We start from the raw sequence: 16620 nt of genomic DNA, 5'->3' as shown, positions 1-16620 counted from the left end.
CCATCAGTTAAATTTATCGGCCATGCATAAATTTTCCGGCACTTGTATATCGTTGGATTGACAGCAAGAGTACGTCATGGGGGTTCAAAACCTGTGGAACATCATCGGGTCCTCCTGTGAAACAGTTTCCCTCGACAAACTGAGGGACAAGACTATTGCTATTGACTTGGCTGGATGGGCAGTCGACAGCCAGTGCTTGGGCTCTGCTAATGACGTACAAGTAAACATGCATCTAAGGTCAGTCAACAATTCTTAAGGTTATGTTTTTGTTTTGATCGCTCACTTGGGGTTCTGTTTATTGCTCTAGCACTTTAAAATTATTTCTAGGATGCAATAATATACCCCGAGATAATATAAAAAATGTTGAGTTTGATAAAAGGATCTTTACCTCTCGTTGGGGACTCTTAATATTGGTCTAGAATAATTCATCTAAAATTTCGTCATATAAGCAATTTTTCTAACTAGGATCTCTGAAATGATTTTTTCACTCGATTTTTATATTTTTAGGAATTTATTCTTCCGGACAAAAGCCCTCCTCATGCAGGGAACAATTCCAGTGTTTGTACTAGAAGGAAAACCCCCAGAATTGAAGATGAAAGTCATTGCAGAGAGACTGAATATCAGAGATGGGAAGAACAGAGATGTTGAGGGAAAAAAATTGAAGTGCAATCGGCAAGGACTGACCAAAGTACTTAAGAGCTGTGAGAAAATGTTGGAATTGATGGGATTGAAGTGTGTGAAGGCGCATGGAGAGGCGGAGGCTATGTGTGCTTATCTGAATCAGGATGGGCTCGTAGACGGCTGCATCACGCAGGACGGCGATTGTTTCTTATATGGGGCCAAAACGATATACAGGAAATATTCTCTGGCTGGACAGGCTAGCGTTGGAGGTACTGCTGAGGAATACACAATTGATAAAATAGAAAAAATATACAAACTAGGACGAAACAAGCTGATTGCACTCGCACTGCTCTGTGGGTGTGACTACACGCCTGGAGTCAATGGCATTGGCAAGACGACTGCATTAAAGTTCTTCAGCCAATTCGAGGACTCACAGATTTTGAGACGAATGAAGAGCTGGAGATATGACACGAGTGCAGCACCGACAAAACAGGAACAAGCGGTGAAATCTAAGTGTCTTCTAGTAGATGAATTCCCAGATCAACAAGTGATCGATGAGTTCCTGATACGAAAAGGTTCGATACCAACCAAAATTGATAATTGGCAGCGCCCCAACGGAGCCGGACTGGTAGAATATTTGGCAGAGCATTTGCGTTGGGAAACGCCCGCAACCTTCGAGAAGGTCCTCCCACTAGTCACAAGATGGCAAGTCATCAACTTCCAGAGTATTCCTCAAGAACTACGACCAAACGATCCGGAAGTCCTTATCCCCAAGGAAATCAAAAAGAAGAGAACTCCACAGACAGTCCTCTGTTTCGAAATTGAGTGGACAGTCCCAGGGGACAGTCTCTACTCCTATATACTTTCTGAGATCGACCAACCCCTCGAGGATACCAAGCCATTCCTCACAATAGAACGCCAGGATCACGTTATGCAATCGTATCCTCAGCTGGTCCAGGCGTTTGAAGATCTCCAGGCCGCTAAGAAGAAGCCAAAGAAGGCAAAAAAATTGGCGAAGGAACCGGACAAAATTGAAGAGCCTCCCAAACAGAAGAAAACCAGAGCTAAGAAGCCAGATTCGTCCTGCAAGAGAATCGATGCTTACTTCCAACAGAGAAAGTCTGTGGTTTCAAAAAAATTAAAAAGTCTTGAATCCCAGGACATCGGTAAATCACAGTCATCTCGTTATCAAGATCAACGAGAGGATGTAGTACATAACACCGTCTCAAAGCTCGCTGGGACTCTCCCACGAATTTTTGATCAATTGAATTCAGAAGATTTTGCCAGTGATGTGGATGCTGACTGTGCTGAGATGTCCATGATTATACAAAGAACTTGCAGTCAAACCAGCACAAATCTTCCTACATTAATGCCCGTACCACCACATCGATCAGCACTGGATTGTGTTCCAGAGGAAAAGCCTCGAGTCCCTAGTCCCATTATCAGACAACCAGAAGTACTCGATATTTCGTCTGACGATGATTTCGTTTATATCCCTCTCGGCGAGCGACTGAAGGCCAGGGTGTAACTCTGGTGAGAACTAACAAATTATTTATTGCGTACCTGATGATGTTTTCACAAAAGTTTACGTACATTTCATCGTAAAATCAGAACACAAATATAGTTTCTCAAGTTTCTTTTTAAATTCTCAAAAGCCTAACCAATTGGGCAAACGATTTTTTTAAAAGCTCGTATTAATAATTCACAACTAAACTCGCAATACATCTGTATAAATCCTGATACTAACTTTCCAGATTCTATTCGTTTATGTCTCTTTATGTTCATGTCTCTGTCACAGTTACGTGTCGCTCTGACTTTTTAAATTATTATGGTTTTAATAAAATCATATAAACATATAATTATTAGGCGGGACAAAGTGCGAGTGAACTCGTAATTTTTCTATGACAAATATCTTCCTCATCGATTTCCCTCGACTTAAAAAATGTACCTGGGTCCACTCTATCTGAAATGTGCGGAAATAGTCAACATTTCGTCAGTCGACGATCTTATTTAGGTCTCTCGACGAGCGCCTGAAGGTCAAGGGTAGATGCATCTGTTGAAAAATAGGAAATTACTGGATCCGTATCTCGTTACGCTCCTAAAAGCACACATAATCTCGAAATCGCTGAATGAATGCATTCAGTATTTTGAGAACACAAATATAGTTTATTGAATATAAAACAAAAAGATCAATATTTAATACAGTGCTGCAACGAGGTTGAATAAGGCCTACGGTTTAGTGCCTCTGGAATAACAATTTTGAGTGTTCAACATTTTATTCATCTAACTTAATTTGTTTGTTCTTTTTTCTTGTGCGACTCGCTGAAGACCTCGAGATGATCATTGCGATAACGTAGGCCCTATGTGTAGTAAACTCGTTCAAATATCACCAACTAATATCAACATAGTGTACATTTCCATATACATGTAAACAAATTAATATCCCCTCTTCAAAAATTATCGACGTTCTCCATTTGATTTCGTGTTCTTCCCCTTGTCCTTCGAATATTAAATGAAATTTTGAAATTATTCATCAACGTATATACATAAACCATCATTTATACTTAATGTAACTAGTTGTCAATTCTCAAAGGCCAAGTCAACTGGGCAATAATGATCTTTTAAAAACTCTTTTAATATTACGTCAATTAATCGCTTAACAACTACATTGCTAATTCATCTGTATAAACCCTGCTAATGGTGCCACTTGAGTATTCAAATCGTTTGTTCAGAATTCTTCTATTACAATTACGTGTGCAGTAGAATCCCGTTATAGTCCCATCTCTCCTTAATTTCTGGTTTCGCGTATCTTTCGATTCACCCATTCTACTACTTCCGGACTACAAGATGTAAACAATCCATTGTTTCATCCGATGAGGAATTGAATTCTGGGCAAAATAGAGCCGAAAAATAAATTTCTCTCGTATGCAAATTTGTTATTAAAAAAATTGAGTTTACGATCGCAGCGAGCGCATTGTAGGGGTAATTGCATACAGTCGAATTTTCCGAATTCGCTTCCCCTACAGCCCCATGTACGCGACTATAACGGGAATCTAGTGTATTTCCAGATGGCTATGATTTCAATAAAATCATACAAACATTGAACTTTAATTCACGCAATGTGCAAGATCACCACTTTTCACTCATTATTTCTCCTCGATCAATTTATATTGTTTTTACAAATATAACATCCATTTTTTAATGTGACATATGAAAAGATTTAGTCGAAAAACATTGCGAATTTGCTGGTTAAGTATATCGAATTTTCATTGAACTCTGAATTTCATAAAAAATTATTGTAATGAACGTAAATTATCGTTCGATAATTACTCTTCGTCCAGTAAAATTTTTCAAGATGTTTTTTTATCAACCTCTCTCTGCATGAGGAGAATCCTGCAAAACCAAAAGAAAATTCAATGGAAATCCAATAGAATGCCCTAGAAAATTCGCTGGGATTTTCCTATTAAATTTTTTCGTGATTCCTTGGGTTGACTCCCTTATTATTGGGAGTGTCGAGTTCTCATATAATAAGATAGTTTCAATAGCAGCTGTGTCCTACATACATATTGCAAAGTGAGATCTAAAAAAGTCACGGTCGTATTCTCTATTCTCGATTGGACAGATCGATAGGCGATGTAAATCAATCCTGAAAAGTCCAGAGTCGCCTGAAGGCGCCCGCGTGAATAGCATTAATATCATTATACCCCTTTCATTCGTTCAGTGAATTTATAAAACAGCTTTTTATTGACTATTCCGACGACATCAGTTGGACATTATCGTCGGCGGATCTGTGCAATCGCCGGACTTCCGAAAGAGTTCGAATCGGCGTCGGATTCAAGAGGGAAAACGAATGCGTGTGGCGATCTGAAATTTTACAAACATGTCAATTACCAACCGATCAATACTTATTTCAACGAGGGAAAATTATACAAGTCGATGTTCGTTGGTAGTTTTTCATTAGTTAAGTGACCAAAATGCAGCTGAACTTGTTCTATAATTGATTTTTCAATATAATATGCAAACCATTACTTTTTCAGTTTTATCTTTTCTCATTTACTCGTGCTTTCCTGTCGAGTACATCACGCGATATCCCCACTATAAAATTCATCAATAATATAGAAATTCATTCAACAACTCGTGACTTTGAAAATTGATCCTAATCTGCCCTTACGGATAGTTCCTAATTATTTCGTTTCTCAAAAAATTCCGGAAAAATCGACTTGTATTTTATCACCTTGAATTCTCCCCCAGATACATTCACCCCCGTTCACTCCCTGGTGATAAAATAATCAATAGATAATAGTCACCTCTGGAATCGGTGGATGGCTCACTCTTGGAGAGTTCACTGGTATCCGTGGCTCGATCCCTGCAGCAGCCGCTGTTCGAGGGAATGCTGTTGTACTTGTAGCGTGCAATGAGATCCGTGTTATTCCCGGAAGCGATGGGGGTAGTATTATTGAATGGAAAGGCTGGCGTGTGAGGCCATGAGGCGGGTGGTGGGCTGCGCACAAGGTGCTCGTGCACTTGGGCCAGGGTCAGTGGATCGGTATCCCCCAGTTCCTTAATCATCCCAATTAAATAAAATTCAAATTCAAATTTCAATAGCAATCGATCAAATCAATTAAACTCACCTGAGACATTAAAATAGCATCGTCCGACTCTGACTCCTCAATTGACTCCACCAAACTCTCACGACTAGCTAAAACCTGCACCACCAATCAAACATAATCCAATAAATCAGTCAATTAATCAACCCATTAGAATAATAAATGACTCTTTCGTGCCTGCAAGAATGGATTGTCCTGGCGACTCAAACGCAACGCCTCCATATCCTGATCTATGTTACGTGTTCTGCCTGGTGTTAGGGTGAGAATTGAATGGGAAGGTGAGGGCTGACATACCGCTGGTGCTACCACTACATCGACAGCTGCCACACTCAGACTAGATGGAATTCTACTTGATACTGAATTCTCATTATCCCCTTGAACACCGACATTGCGACGACAATTTGTTGAGACAATAGCTGCAATAATGAAATTCCCTCGATAAATTCTCAACACGCACGATACCTCAGACTATTTATTATTTCTCCCAATTAATTTAACTAGTGCAAAATCAATTTGTTGAAGATAATTATTCACTCATTAACTATTATGTTATGATTTTTCCATTTTCATGTCGCGATTTTCGAGGCGAAATAAACTTGTCACGAGTGTATTTACGTGGGAGAAATAATGCTTTTCCTCGGTGTAGATTTCATTCACTTGTGCGAATCCGTATAAATGGATCCAACAATTTCATATTTACCAGGAGCCTCCACCCTTGGTCTATCCATCTCGTCCTCCTCGTCGATCTTCATCCCAAAAACAAATTTCTTACTCCTAAATATACCCGACAAAAATGCAACGCCCTTGCGCTTGACACGATCGTACCTCTGGGCGTTTTCAGTCGACACGTGTATCATAATTAGACATTCACCGCCCAAAATAAATAAAACCTCAGGTTTTAAATTATCGATAATTATGTCGCTTGTTCCCCAGTGTCACAGTGATGAGACTGCTCTGGTTATCGAGAGTCCTGGTGCACCCATCGGGGTTGATCCTCGCACTCGCGAGGCTTTTCGCGAGATTTAAATCAACTTCATCCAGTGTTTTTCACCCGTCCACCCCCAGTGGTCTGTCATCCCCCGAGTTGTGGAGGTTACTGCACACACATTCGACGTTCTACCCTCGTACCGGAAAGGGGGTGCAACTTGAGGGGTGGAATTGTCTCCTCGTCGTCAGACCCACACATTCGACTGCGCAACTGCCAGAGATATGCTGTTAGTTACATTATTCCATCGATTTCAAGGCATTTCGTTATTTGCCAACTTTGATTATTGTTTTTTGCTAGTGGATTGAGTTGTCACTGGTCATTGCGGGCCCAATTAATCCGGGAATTGGGAGGTGGGGTGGGTAATTGCATGCGTATGTACATGTGTCGGGGGTACTTCGTGTTGATAATGCTGCAGGAGTCTCATCGATCCTTCGGGGTATGCTTGTTTTGCTCGCACTATTTTCTCCGTCGACGGGACTGCGCTGGGGCATTCGAGGATATCGATTCATGGAAAAACATGGTTTAGATAGTGAAACAAAGTATATCTTTTTTTATTCATTTACATGTAAAAATCGCCGCAAGGCCTTGTTACTCCAGTCTGTTTTCTTTTGGGTTTCATGGGTGCAGTATTTTACATTCTTTTCGGTTTATGGTTTCTATCTCGATGGGTCGATTAGCTTCGGGCAGGGTTGACTCTTTCCTACTAGAAATTCATCAGCCAAATTTTCAAGGACTTCGCACTGTCAGGAATTCCTTCAAATCTTGCACAAGTTTTTTACGGGTTTTTTAATCATCTTTAAAACTCAAATGAATCAATAATTTTTTAGGAGCACTCACTGAATTTCGAAATTTATTGGGCAGAGAGAATGTCTGCCTGAATTTTTACCATTTTTTAATCATTTTCAAGGCATTCATAACTCTTCAATAAACAGATATCGAAATTCAATGTAGATTAGTGATGAGCTTCAATTTTCACTGGAAATTTAGAGAGAATATCCCTAACAGTGTGGGATTCAAGTTGCACTTGGGAATTTTTTTATTTTGAAGAGGAATTATTGATCAAACGTGCAATAATTCTTAGTGAGAGGAGATTATGAGATGATTTAGGGCTTTCTATCACCCCTTCTTCCTAAGTCAATCCATTTCCATGTAAATCGTTTCATTTCATGGCCATACGTTATTGCACAGTCATTTTGGATTATTAATGGACATCGGAAAAATTTGGACGATGAATGTCACGAGATATTGGGTCTGGTGATAAGAAAATCTACGATTTTTTTGAATGAATCAAAGAATCTATACACCACAACAAATGATCTTCCATTTTCGTATAATTTATTTAAAAACGTGAAAATTCGTGAATATTCAATACCTGAGACCTTCTATCGAAAATTTCAGCTGAAAATTTCTGGAAGTTACATTGTAGGCATAATCGACTGATCAATCCAATTGTTATATTTATTTGATGAAAAGAGTTAATTGAGGGAAATGTAACTTTTTCCCCTCCAACACACAAGCTAATCACCTGAAGGTGAACAATCCACCCTACCTCAAAATAAAAACACTAAATTCATCATGTTTTCTTTTTTTATTGGAAGACGGTTCACGGATCTGCGTCAGCCTCTTTTGTCACGCTTTCCTTCATTTCAAAAGGCCGCTAATTAATTTTTGAAAAATAAAAAAACGCGCATTACCGTCTGAGATTACTTTTGCGTAAATCTGCGTCTCACTGAGAGACATTTGTTTCAGCGGAATGAATGGTATTGTTTTATTTTTTTTTCTTCCTTCTCTGTAAAACTTATCACTTAGAATTCAATTAACAGGCATAATAAAAAATAATATTTATCGCACTATGAATTACAGTTCCGCAGTAAAATAATGCAAATTCACGATATGTTTAATCCTAATAATAAATCCACTTACGGTTCGTGGATTTTCTTCGTATAAACACAGCGACATTAAAACGTGATCTATGCGCAGAATAATTAGTTTATAGTACAAAATAGTTGAAAAAATCATCACAGTTACACTAAAAAACATGAATTCTCCTCTTCTAGCTCATCTCTCTGCATTCCCCAATTTCGATACACAGAGGAAAAAATGTTAATATTTTTCTAACATTTCTCAATTCCAGGAAATTTCGATACGAAATTTTTTTAACTTTTCTTTTCCTAATTATCAGAGGATTAATCACTGAAAATAAAAACTTCTTTTTCTCTATGTAGATTCGTCTCACTGACGACGAAAGATGATTGGCAACAAACTGTCATTCTAAATCATTCAACTACATTTCAAAAATCATCGTGTCAAGTGTATTCATTAAAAAATGGGTAATTTGAACTTTCTGTCTGGTCGCACGATTGTCTCTTACTGAGTATTTACAGCCGTTATTCGATTATTTCTTACGGTTGAAATAACGAAAATAAAACTGTGCGCGTTATCTGGACGCTCTGCTTCATCAATTGTAATCATGTCGGCAGTATAAGTATAAAGCGTTTGGAAAGATAATACAAATTTTATCTGTCTGATGGAATTAACACTAATGAAGAAGAACACTGATTTTTTAAATTGCTAAACCAATCTAGCAAATAAACAATATTAACAGTAACAAAGGACAATAAAATTATTACTTCATTCAGAAGAACAGGAAAACGGAAAAATTCCAATAATCGTACTCGTCATTAAGCGATCAACAAACACATCAAAACCGAGAAGAAGCGTCGAAACCTACAGGATACGTTATCCTTTAACTTTTCCCCAAAATGGACACTTCACTCTATTTAAGACTCATTTTCCATCGTTTGTCGGTTATCAGTAGATGTTTTAAAATTTCCTTCATCTCACTTTCTGTTCCTCCTAACGAACCCAAATTGAATTCAATTAATAAATCAATTCTTGAATTATGATTATTAAAAAAACGAATAACGTGTCCATTTTGCCCGACCTTCCCCTGTCCTTTTTTCCTTGTAATGAGCCCAGACTGAGGCCCATTGATCAACTCATTCCTGAGGTATAATGATTTTTAAAAAATTCTGCTCAATTTACCCTCAATTTAGCCCCGATTTTTCCACCAAACGGAGCAGAGATGGACGCGTTCTAATCGTCCTCGTATGAATGACACTCGAAAGTAATCGGAAAATGCCTCAGACTCGGCTCTTAACGATAACGAATACTCTGAGAACATTGGCCATCACAATTCCAATTAACTTATGTACAAAAACATTATATTACAGTGATAAATTCGACCTGTCAAGTTTACCTCTTGCGAGGCAGTCGACGGCAGTGACGAATTGTACGAACATTAAATATTTTTTTATCTCAGGATAGTACATTGACCTCGCGTGGTGATCCACAGACTTTCAAAACGTCATTCGTTGAGTTTGGTGTTATTTGACTGCGTGCCTCACTCTGCGCCTGCCTTATGGCTTCCTTGTAAGGGCCTCTCTTCTTTTTGTTGTAACGAGCCTGCAAGAAATACCTCACAAGTTCAGAAAAACAATTTCACTTATCAACGGACTTAATGTGGTCATTTAAGTAATGAAATTTAATGAACCTTGAAGGTCTCGAGGAATGGACTGAGTCGATCACAAGACATCAAAGAACACGTGGACGATCCATACCACGCAACGTGAGCTTGAGCTTCTGGTGACGCACCGTCTTCCTTGCAAGTCATCGATATGCTCAGAACCTGGAAAATTTTTTCTTAATTAATCCTCAATTAATAATAACCTTCATAATCTTATCATATTTAATCAAAGTCATTTTCCGAAAAATTGCAGTGTAAGAGAGAAAAATATAAAGAGAAAGAATAGTAGAATAATGGGTAGTTCATAGTAGTCCATACCTTCCCCGGCCACCAAGGAAACCCATGAATCTTTCCCCAGACCACATCTCCAACATCCATCCTGCGCCCACTGGCAGTTAAACAATGAGCCACAGATGTAGCAGCCAGTCTCAAAGCAAGTGGATGAGCAGGAGGTGGGAAATCCGGTGTATTTTCACTGGCCTCACCCTCTCGCTCCAACTGATGTTCTTGCTCAGGTTCGCTCAACTCTTCACTACTAGCCCCCGGGCTCTTGCACCCAGACGAACCATTGCTCACAGGATAATCACATCTGGCATAAGCATTCGTATTCAACCTCTTCAACGATATTGACAGCTTCTGCTTCAAGCACTGCTCCTTAATCGCAGTATAAGATTCCCCACTGGGTAGGCCATTAAGTACCTCCGAATCTTTGGTATCCCCCTGCAACGGCTGCTGATTCTTATGTTTGCGCTCCTCCTTGTGCTTCTTTTTGTGCTTGACCTTGTGCTTGCGCCGATGATAAGCGAGTGGATCAAAGGACGGATTGTATCTCGGAGAGGTGCTTAAAGGTGACCTCCCAGGTGATACCCCACCCCCGCCCATCATCTTCCTCCTGGCCTCCTTCTTAGCCCTCTTGAGTGCCCTCTTGGCAGCTTTCGCACACGCCGAGTCCTTCCCCGAGTTCTGCTTCTGCGGATCCAACTGCTCCTGCAGGCCGTCTTCATCAGCCCTCGTCCCCTCGAATTTTCCCTCCCCCATCGGCTCCTCATACTCAGTCTCCGACTCCCCCACCAGGTTCTTTATCTTGGACGGTATCTTGAGAACAGTCCCCTCACCCTGAGCCCCAAACGATATTTTGATAACAGGAGTGGCTCTCGTATTCCGTCCATTGTCTTCGAATATCGTTTCATCCCACAGGTCCTCCATCGAGCCCACCGATCTTTTCTTCCTGGATGTGCGCCCTGAATTCTTGGATTTCACTGTGGAGTCTGCTGCTGCCATCATCGTACCCTCGTTGTCCCTCTCATCGTCATCCTCTGGTATTTTGGCACTTTCCACTGAGGAACTGCTGAGGCGACGAGGTGTTGCTCGACAAGCAACATTAGCACCTCCCTCAGGCATCGTTGACTCAGATGGCTCCACATCAGACGTGCCACAACGATTTCTCTGCCCCTCTCTTGCCTCTCCTCCAGAATTCCAATCCTCCGGCCTCAACCAACAAGCCCCAGCATCCAGGCTTTCCTCATTCTTACTATCCTCTTGCTTACTAGACTCTAATCTTGAGATTTTCGGTAACAATGATGGCACACTGTCCAATAACTCATCGCCACTTCTATTTTTATCAGTCTGCTGAACACAACGTCTTTCACTGCGCCTCAGCACAATGTCTGTATCGATAACTCTATCATTGAGTTTACGTTTCTTACCGATATCCATATTCTCACTTTTCTCATTGCAAATTGATCGGCAATTGTTACAGAGCACTTGCCGTGGACGTAATCTAACGGTTGGCCTTGCATTTTTGTACCTAGCCGGGGGATTTATATTTCTCCTCAAGTCAATCTTGTTGACGACGCTTTTGACCTTTTTATCTTGGAAGTAACTGAAACGCGCTGCTATTGTTGCTAGTTTGTCACCATCAGGTCCTGACAAGGGCTCTGGCGGTTGGACCCCACAGGGTAATCCTCTACAATGGAAATTGAGGATTATTGGAACAACTCAATCTAACCCAATCTTAAACTATTCAATTGATCTTTACTTGCGCAAATATTTCAGAGATCTGAATTTTGGTAAAAATATATGACTCATTATGAATACAAATGAACCTTAATGATTTTGTAAAACCTTTGCTTCGACAAGGTCGATTCAAAGTTAGTGAGATATTTGAATATTTAAACATAACTGAAACGATAGATCATAAATAGTCGTAGTCATTTTGAAAATAAGCGACTCCAAAATAACAAGTTGAAAAATAGTTCTTTATTGCCGCACACATTCTAAAATTTAAATTATCTATTCCCTATTAAAGAATTTAATACCCGGCAATTGAAATTTTTCCTCTAATCTTCCTGACAATATTTCTCCTTATTCTCAGTGACAAAAACATCCAGCTATCGTCACCAACTCAAACAACACGATCGTCGTTATTTAATTCAGCGTTTTTTTTTATCTTTTGCATTCCGCTTGAAATCGTACAGATAATTGAATATTTAAAAAGCTGTGGAATGATGAGCTACGAATAGTCGCCCAGTTATTTCGAAAACAAACGCTTTTAGAAAAATAATATTGACAATGGTTTTCCTGTAACTGAAAATATATTCCCATCAAATAATTTAAATTTCTCCCAACCCAGCATAAAGCTGATTAACATGACCGCAATCTAACTATTGACTAATTGATTAATTTATTCCGAAAACAAAAACCTTCAGAAAAAAATATTGACGTATGTTTTTCAGTAGCCACAAAACGTTCTCATAATATTATTCCCGATAAATTGTACTACGACTGATTAACACTGGGGCAATTTACGTTTTGGTCTATGTACTGCGTAGACAGTAGATTGTTATTCCATATTGAACCAAAGTAACTAAAACGTGCAACTGCTCTCCCCCGATTTTTCCATCTGCGGTATTGCCTACTAAAGATCCTAATGGAGCCCTCCCAGGATCGTCCTCCACAAAAAAAACCCACGACAATTATCGAGACACCTCGATCGCTGTTATCTCCGTGCAACAATTTATGTGATATCAATTGAATTTTCAATCGCAATATAATTTTCTTGCCTACGCGTACATCTACGACGAAAGCATCGCGCAACCGACCTATCGATCGGCCTGAATTTACGACCGCACTTGTCTCCACATCTATATACGTCCCTAAATCATAAACCCCGTAGCTCACCCCTCGCCTAATGCTCGTCCAAATACTGGACTTCGTGACTAGAAAACTCCAAATATCCAAACGAAATCTCCAGTTCCTAACAAAATCCATCCGCGAGCTCTCGGTACATTTCCCATCGTGGATTCATCATCGTCATCATCGTAATCATCATCGCCATCATATTCTAAGCCCTGATCACCCAAGAAAACACATGGACCATCAAGGAACACAAATTTACACTCTCCTTTCGGCACAATCTCCGCAAATGATAAATAAATAAAAAAAAAGGTCATTTAAACAAACAATATGACTAACAGAAAAGGCAAGGGCTAAAGTTTAATTCGCAGTGCTGAAATCACGTTGAAATAAGCACCCACTCCCTTTGTGTGATCATGCACACGAGCCAAAGAATTACTCGGCATAAAAACCCAGTGGTCCTGGGTGAAGGAGAACGACAAGATTTTTCACAATGAGAATAAAATAAAAATTGTCTCGCACACATGGACACTGACTGTCTGATGATTCAATTAACATGATTAAACAATTCTGTAAACCTCCAGAGGACTGAAGAATCACTGTATCCCTCGAGGACGATACACTGGTGTTGGCTTACCTCTTGGTGGCATCGAGTAGTGCTCCCTGGAATGACTTGACCCCGTGGTCAAAGCTGACGACTATAATGTCTGGTAGTGCGGACTCGACGGTAACGAGGATCTTGTCGCCCATCGATATGTCCTTGGACATTACCACCGTCTCCGCCATGTTGAGGGTGTCCTTCCAGGATTGAGGATAAATATTGGGGAGGAGAAAAAAAAAAAATGTTATGTGAGCCACAGGGAGCTGACGGTAATAACGCCCGTTTGGCTCGTCGTCTGGGACGGATGACGTGAGAGCTGACGTGAGGGGGATATCTAGTGGAGGTAGATCTCTCGCCTTGGGCCACTCTCCTCTTGGTGTTTGCCTTTGGTTTCCATTCGGCAGCTATCGGAGAGACTCGGGGAGTCTCGAATCCTGGGATTCGGCGTATTCCACTCTATTCCGACGAAACGTGATGCACAGATGTCCACAGCTGGTCTCTGGTAGGTTGTCGTATGCGCATGCCTCGAGGGCAGGGCTGTATTTTTGAATGATCGCACCCACCAGTACGCAACCTCACCTCACTTTTTCCTCAACTTGTTTTATTAATAATGATAAAGCCCACTGCCCCGGCCAATGTTTCACACATGTGTGATTATTTTTACGGGGATTTGTGAAATTATTATGTAAGTGGAGACTTCAGGGTCTGGGAAATTGGGGGACTGGTGCACCGGTGAGTACAGTCTGCTGACGACAATCACAGGTGTTGAATTCGTGAGGCCCATGTGTAGGTAGTTGGACGGATTTTCGTGTGAATTGGGGGATTTTCATATCGTAATGACAGCTGAGAAATTTGATATTGAGAAACCACTGTGGGATCTCAGCACGTTTGCGGGACGATGGAGGCATTTTGCATGGGTGACAGACCCCAGATCCTGTTTCGTTACGGAGAGTCAGTTGCAGGAGGCCAGGACGCTGTACTGTGATTACAGGTAGAAATCGTTCGTGGGTTCATGGGAATTCTGGGACTAGGAGGAATTGTTTAAATTTTGCCGAATTTATTCTAGAGATGGACGTGTCACCTCTGGGATCAACCGGGAGCAACTCGTCTACGCTAAAAAATTGTACGAGTCGGCTTTTCATCCTGACACTGGAGAGCTGCAGAATGTCTTTGGCAGAATGTCTTTTCAAGTTCCTGGGGGAATGGCGGTCACTGGAGCTATGCTTCAATTCTACAGGTACTGCGAGATTTAAGATTCGGGGATAATGATTACAATATCCCATGAATTCCATTAATTTGTATTGATTTTCATTTGATAATTGAATTGGAATTTATTTTTTACTTTAATTGCCAACTACATAAGGAATTTTCAATGACGAAATTCTCTCCCACGCTGCAATGATTTGAACGAATTTCCAATCAGTCGCGTAATGATCGTTTTCGAATTATAATATTCCACACGTCATCACTGGTTTTCTTTTCATAGAACTACAACAGCAGTGGTATTCTGGCAATGGGTAAATCAATCGTTCAATGCCCTTGTTAATTACACTAATAGAAATGCAAACAGTCCAATCACGGAGAAACAATTAGCCAGTGCCTACGTCAGTGCTACTGCAGCTGCGATGCTCACTGCCATGGGCTGCAAATCCTTTTGGGCGAAGCGGGCGAATCCCCTGATGGCTGTGAGACTCCTATCATTCATTATTTAATAAACTATTTTAATAAACTAATTGAGGAGGTTCTGATCTTCTTCTTATTGTTCAGAGATATGTACCATTTGCCGCAGTCGCCGCTGCCAATTGCGTTAATATTCCCCTCATGAGGCAGAACGAGATCCTTCAAGGGGTGGACCTTGCTGATGAGAATGGCAATAAGCTCACTCAATCTAAAGTAATTAAATTATATTGATTATTCACGACCCCGGATTACTCTTCCACCTGCATTTTTATTTTTTTCTACTCTTGTAATTCCAAATATTAACGGAAAATGTCGTTTCAATAATTCGATTTTTTTAACAATTATCTTCTAATTGTCTTCAAAGCGAGTTTTTATTAGATTGCAGCTGTGAAAGGTATCAGTCAAGTAACGATATCCAGGATTATCATGTGTGCACCAGGAATGCTTATTCTTCCACCGATAATGGAAAGACTAGAAAAGTTCGGCTGGATGCAGAGGATCAGAGCTCTGCACGGACCCATTCAAGTACTCGGCTGTGGTATCTTGTAGGTGGACACTTGATGGATCTACATTTAGCCAATGAAATTAATCATTCAATATATTTTCGTTGTTTCTTTTCAGCCTGTCGTTCATGGTGCCTACCGCCTGTGCAATTTTCCCTCAAAACTGGTAAATATCAACTGCAAAAATAATTCCAGAACGCGAACATTAGAAATCAACTGCTCCTAATCATCAGTTTGCTCAATGCACATTTTTTTCAATTTTTTACCGAATTTCTCACATTTGATCTGAATAAAATAATTCTCTGTGAAGTTGAATTAAGAGTTGAGCAGTCTTGTAAGACTTCTAACGTTCTACCACTTAACGATTTTGCTTTAGCCGCTTCATTATCGATTTAAAATGTATTTGTAGCTCAATATCCACGAGTACCCTGAAGCGTTGGGAGCCTGAGAATTACGAGACTCTCGTGAAGAACTGCAAAAACAAGGAGATCCCCGAGCACCTCTACTTCAACAAAGGACTTTGATTCAGTAACTGGCATTTCATCAGTCAATTATAGATCTTCGCCTAAGACTGGTTAGCGATAATTTATACGCGGCAATCTCATGGGATCTATCAGTGCAGAGAGTACAACAATACGTTCATTTCGACAAGCATTCGTTTAATATCCATTTGAAGGAAACACTTTGTTACAATCATCAGTATCAGTTTTATAATATTATTAAAGAAGATGGGGATATTCTGGAGGTCAGTGTCATCATTCATTAAATATTTGATCGAGATTGCGCCGAGTGGGTTGTTGATTGTTGCGGGACGTAACCAATTCTCTCCTGGATTTCACTCTGAGAAGCTTTTCCTCCCCAGGATGGGGGATTGAAGGCAGATTTGTCGCTCGTCTTTTTCGCCTCTCGCTCCTTCCTGATCACCTCGTACTCCTGCAGATCGTCGAGACGGAGCTCGA

At 40.3% G+C, this 16620-nt stretch overlaps 4 protein-coding genes across 7 annotated transcripts; 2 read left to right on the top strand and 2 right to left on the bottom strand.

Annotated features, from left to right (window-relative positions):
• Nucleotides 1-7: 7 nt before the first annotated feature.
• On the top strand, nucleotides 8-6635 carry Gen (XPG-like endonuclease). Of its 2 annotated transcripts, XM_011298663.1 has the most exons (3): nucleotides 8-237; nucleotides 508-2154; nucleotides 6162-6635. In XM_011298663.1, the coding sequence occupies exons 1-2, from the start codon at nucleotides 77-79 to the stop codon at nucleotides 2147-2149; spliced, it is 1803 nt and encodes a 600-aa protein (XP_011296965.1). In that variant the 5' UTR covers nucleotides 8-76; the 3' UTR covers nucleotides 2150-2154; nucleotides 6162-6635. The 2 variants fall into 2 exon arrangements, with proteins under 2 accessions (XP_011296965.1, XP_011296957.1); XM_011298655.1 differs by lacking the exon at nucleotides 6162-6635 and having other exon boundaries at nucleotides 508-2173.
• Nucleotides 4346-6168, bottom strand: LOC105262851 (uncharacterized). Of its 2 annotated transcripts, XM_011298685.1 has the most exons (6): nucleotides 6054-6168; nucleotides 5929-5974; nucleotides 5406-5644; nucleotides 5253-5327; nucleotides 4929-5181; nucleotides 4346-4485 (listed from the first exon to the last, which is right to left on the bottom strand). In XM_011298685.1, the coding sequence occupies exons 2-6, from the start codon at nucleotides 5954-5956 to the stop codon at nucleotides 4370-4372; spliced, it is 711 nt and encodes a 236-aa protein (XP_011296987.1). In that variant the 5' UTR covers nucleotides 5957-5974; nucleotides 6054-6168; the 3' UTR covers nucleotides 4346-4369. The 2 variants fall into 2 exon arrangements, with proteins under 2 accessions (XP_011296987.1, XP_011296978.1); XM_011298676.1 differs by having other exon boundaries at nucleotides 5929-6168.
• A 1742-nt stretch (nucleotides 6636-8377) lies between the features above and the next one.
• On the bottom strand, nucleotides 8378-13851 carry LOC105262831 (PWWP domain-containing protein 2B-like). Its single transcript, XM_011298646.1, has 4 exons — nucleotides 13515-13851; nucleotides 10061-11708; nucleotides 9770-9904; nucleotides 8378-9681 (listed from the first exon to the last, which is right to left on the bottom strand). Exons 1-4 carry the CDS (start codon nucleotides 13661-13663, stop codon nucleotides 9535-9537), a joined length of 2079 nt encoding a protein of 692 aa, XP_011296948.1. The 5' UTR covers nucleotides 13664-13851; the 3' UTR covers nucleotides 8378-9534.
• A 224-nt stretch (nucleotides 13852-14075) lies between these two features.
• Sfxn2 (sideroflexin 2) lies at nucleotides 14076-16405 on the top strand. Of its 2 annotated transcripts, XM_011298634.1 has the most exons (8): nucleotides 14076-14210; nucleotides 14269-14469; nucleotides 14545-14715; nucleotides 14965-15163; nucleotides 15246-15371; nucleotides 15537-15703; nucleotides 15780-15827; nucleotides 16071-16405. In XM_011298634.1, exons 2-8 carry the CDS (start codon nucleotides 14315-14317, stop codon nucleotides 16183-16185), a joined length of 981 nt encoding a protein of 326 aa, XP_011296936.1. In that variant the 5' UTR covers nucleotides 14076-14210; nucleotides 14269-14314; the 3' UTR covers nucleotides 16186-16405. The 2 variants fall into 2 exon arrangements, with proteins under 2 accessions (XP_011296936.1, XP_011296927.1); XM_011298625.1 differs by having other exon boundaries at nucleotides 14077-14469.
• Nucleotides 16406-16620: the final 215 nt, after the last annotated feature.

The sequence above is a fragment of the Fopius arisanus genome, unplaced genomic scaffold (assembly GCF_000806365.1).
Source record: "Fopius arisanus strain USDA-PBARC FA_bdor unplaced genomic scaffold, ASM80636v1 scaffold00001, whole genome shotgun sequence".
NCBI lineage: Eukaryota > Metazoa > Arthropoda > Insecta > Hymenoptera > Braconidae > Fopius > Fopius arisanus.
Note: the sequence above shows the minus strand (reverse complement) of the source record. Positions and strands in the feature narration are given on the sequence as shown.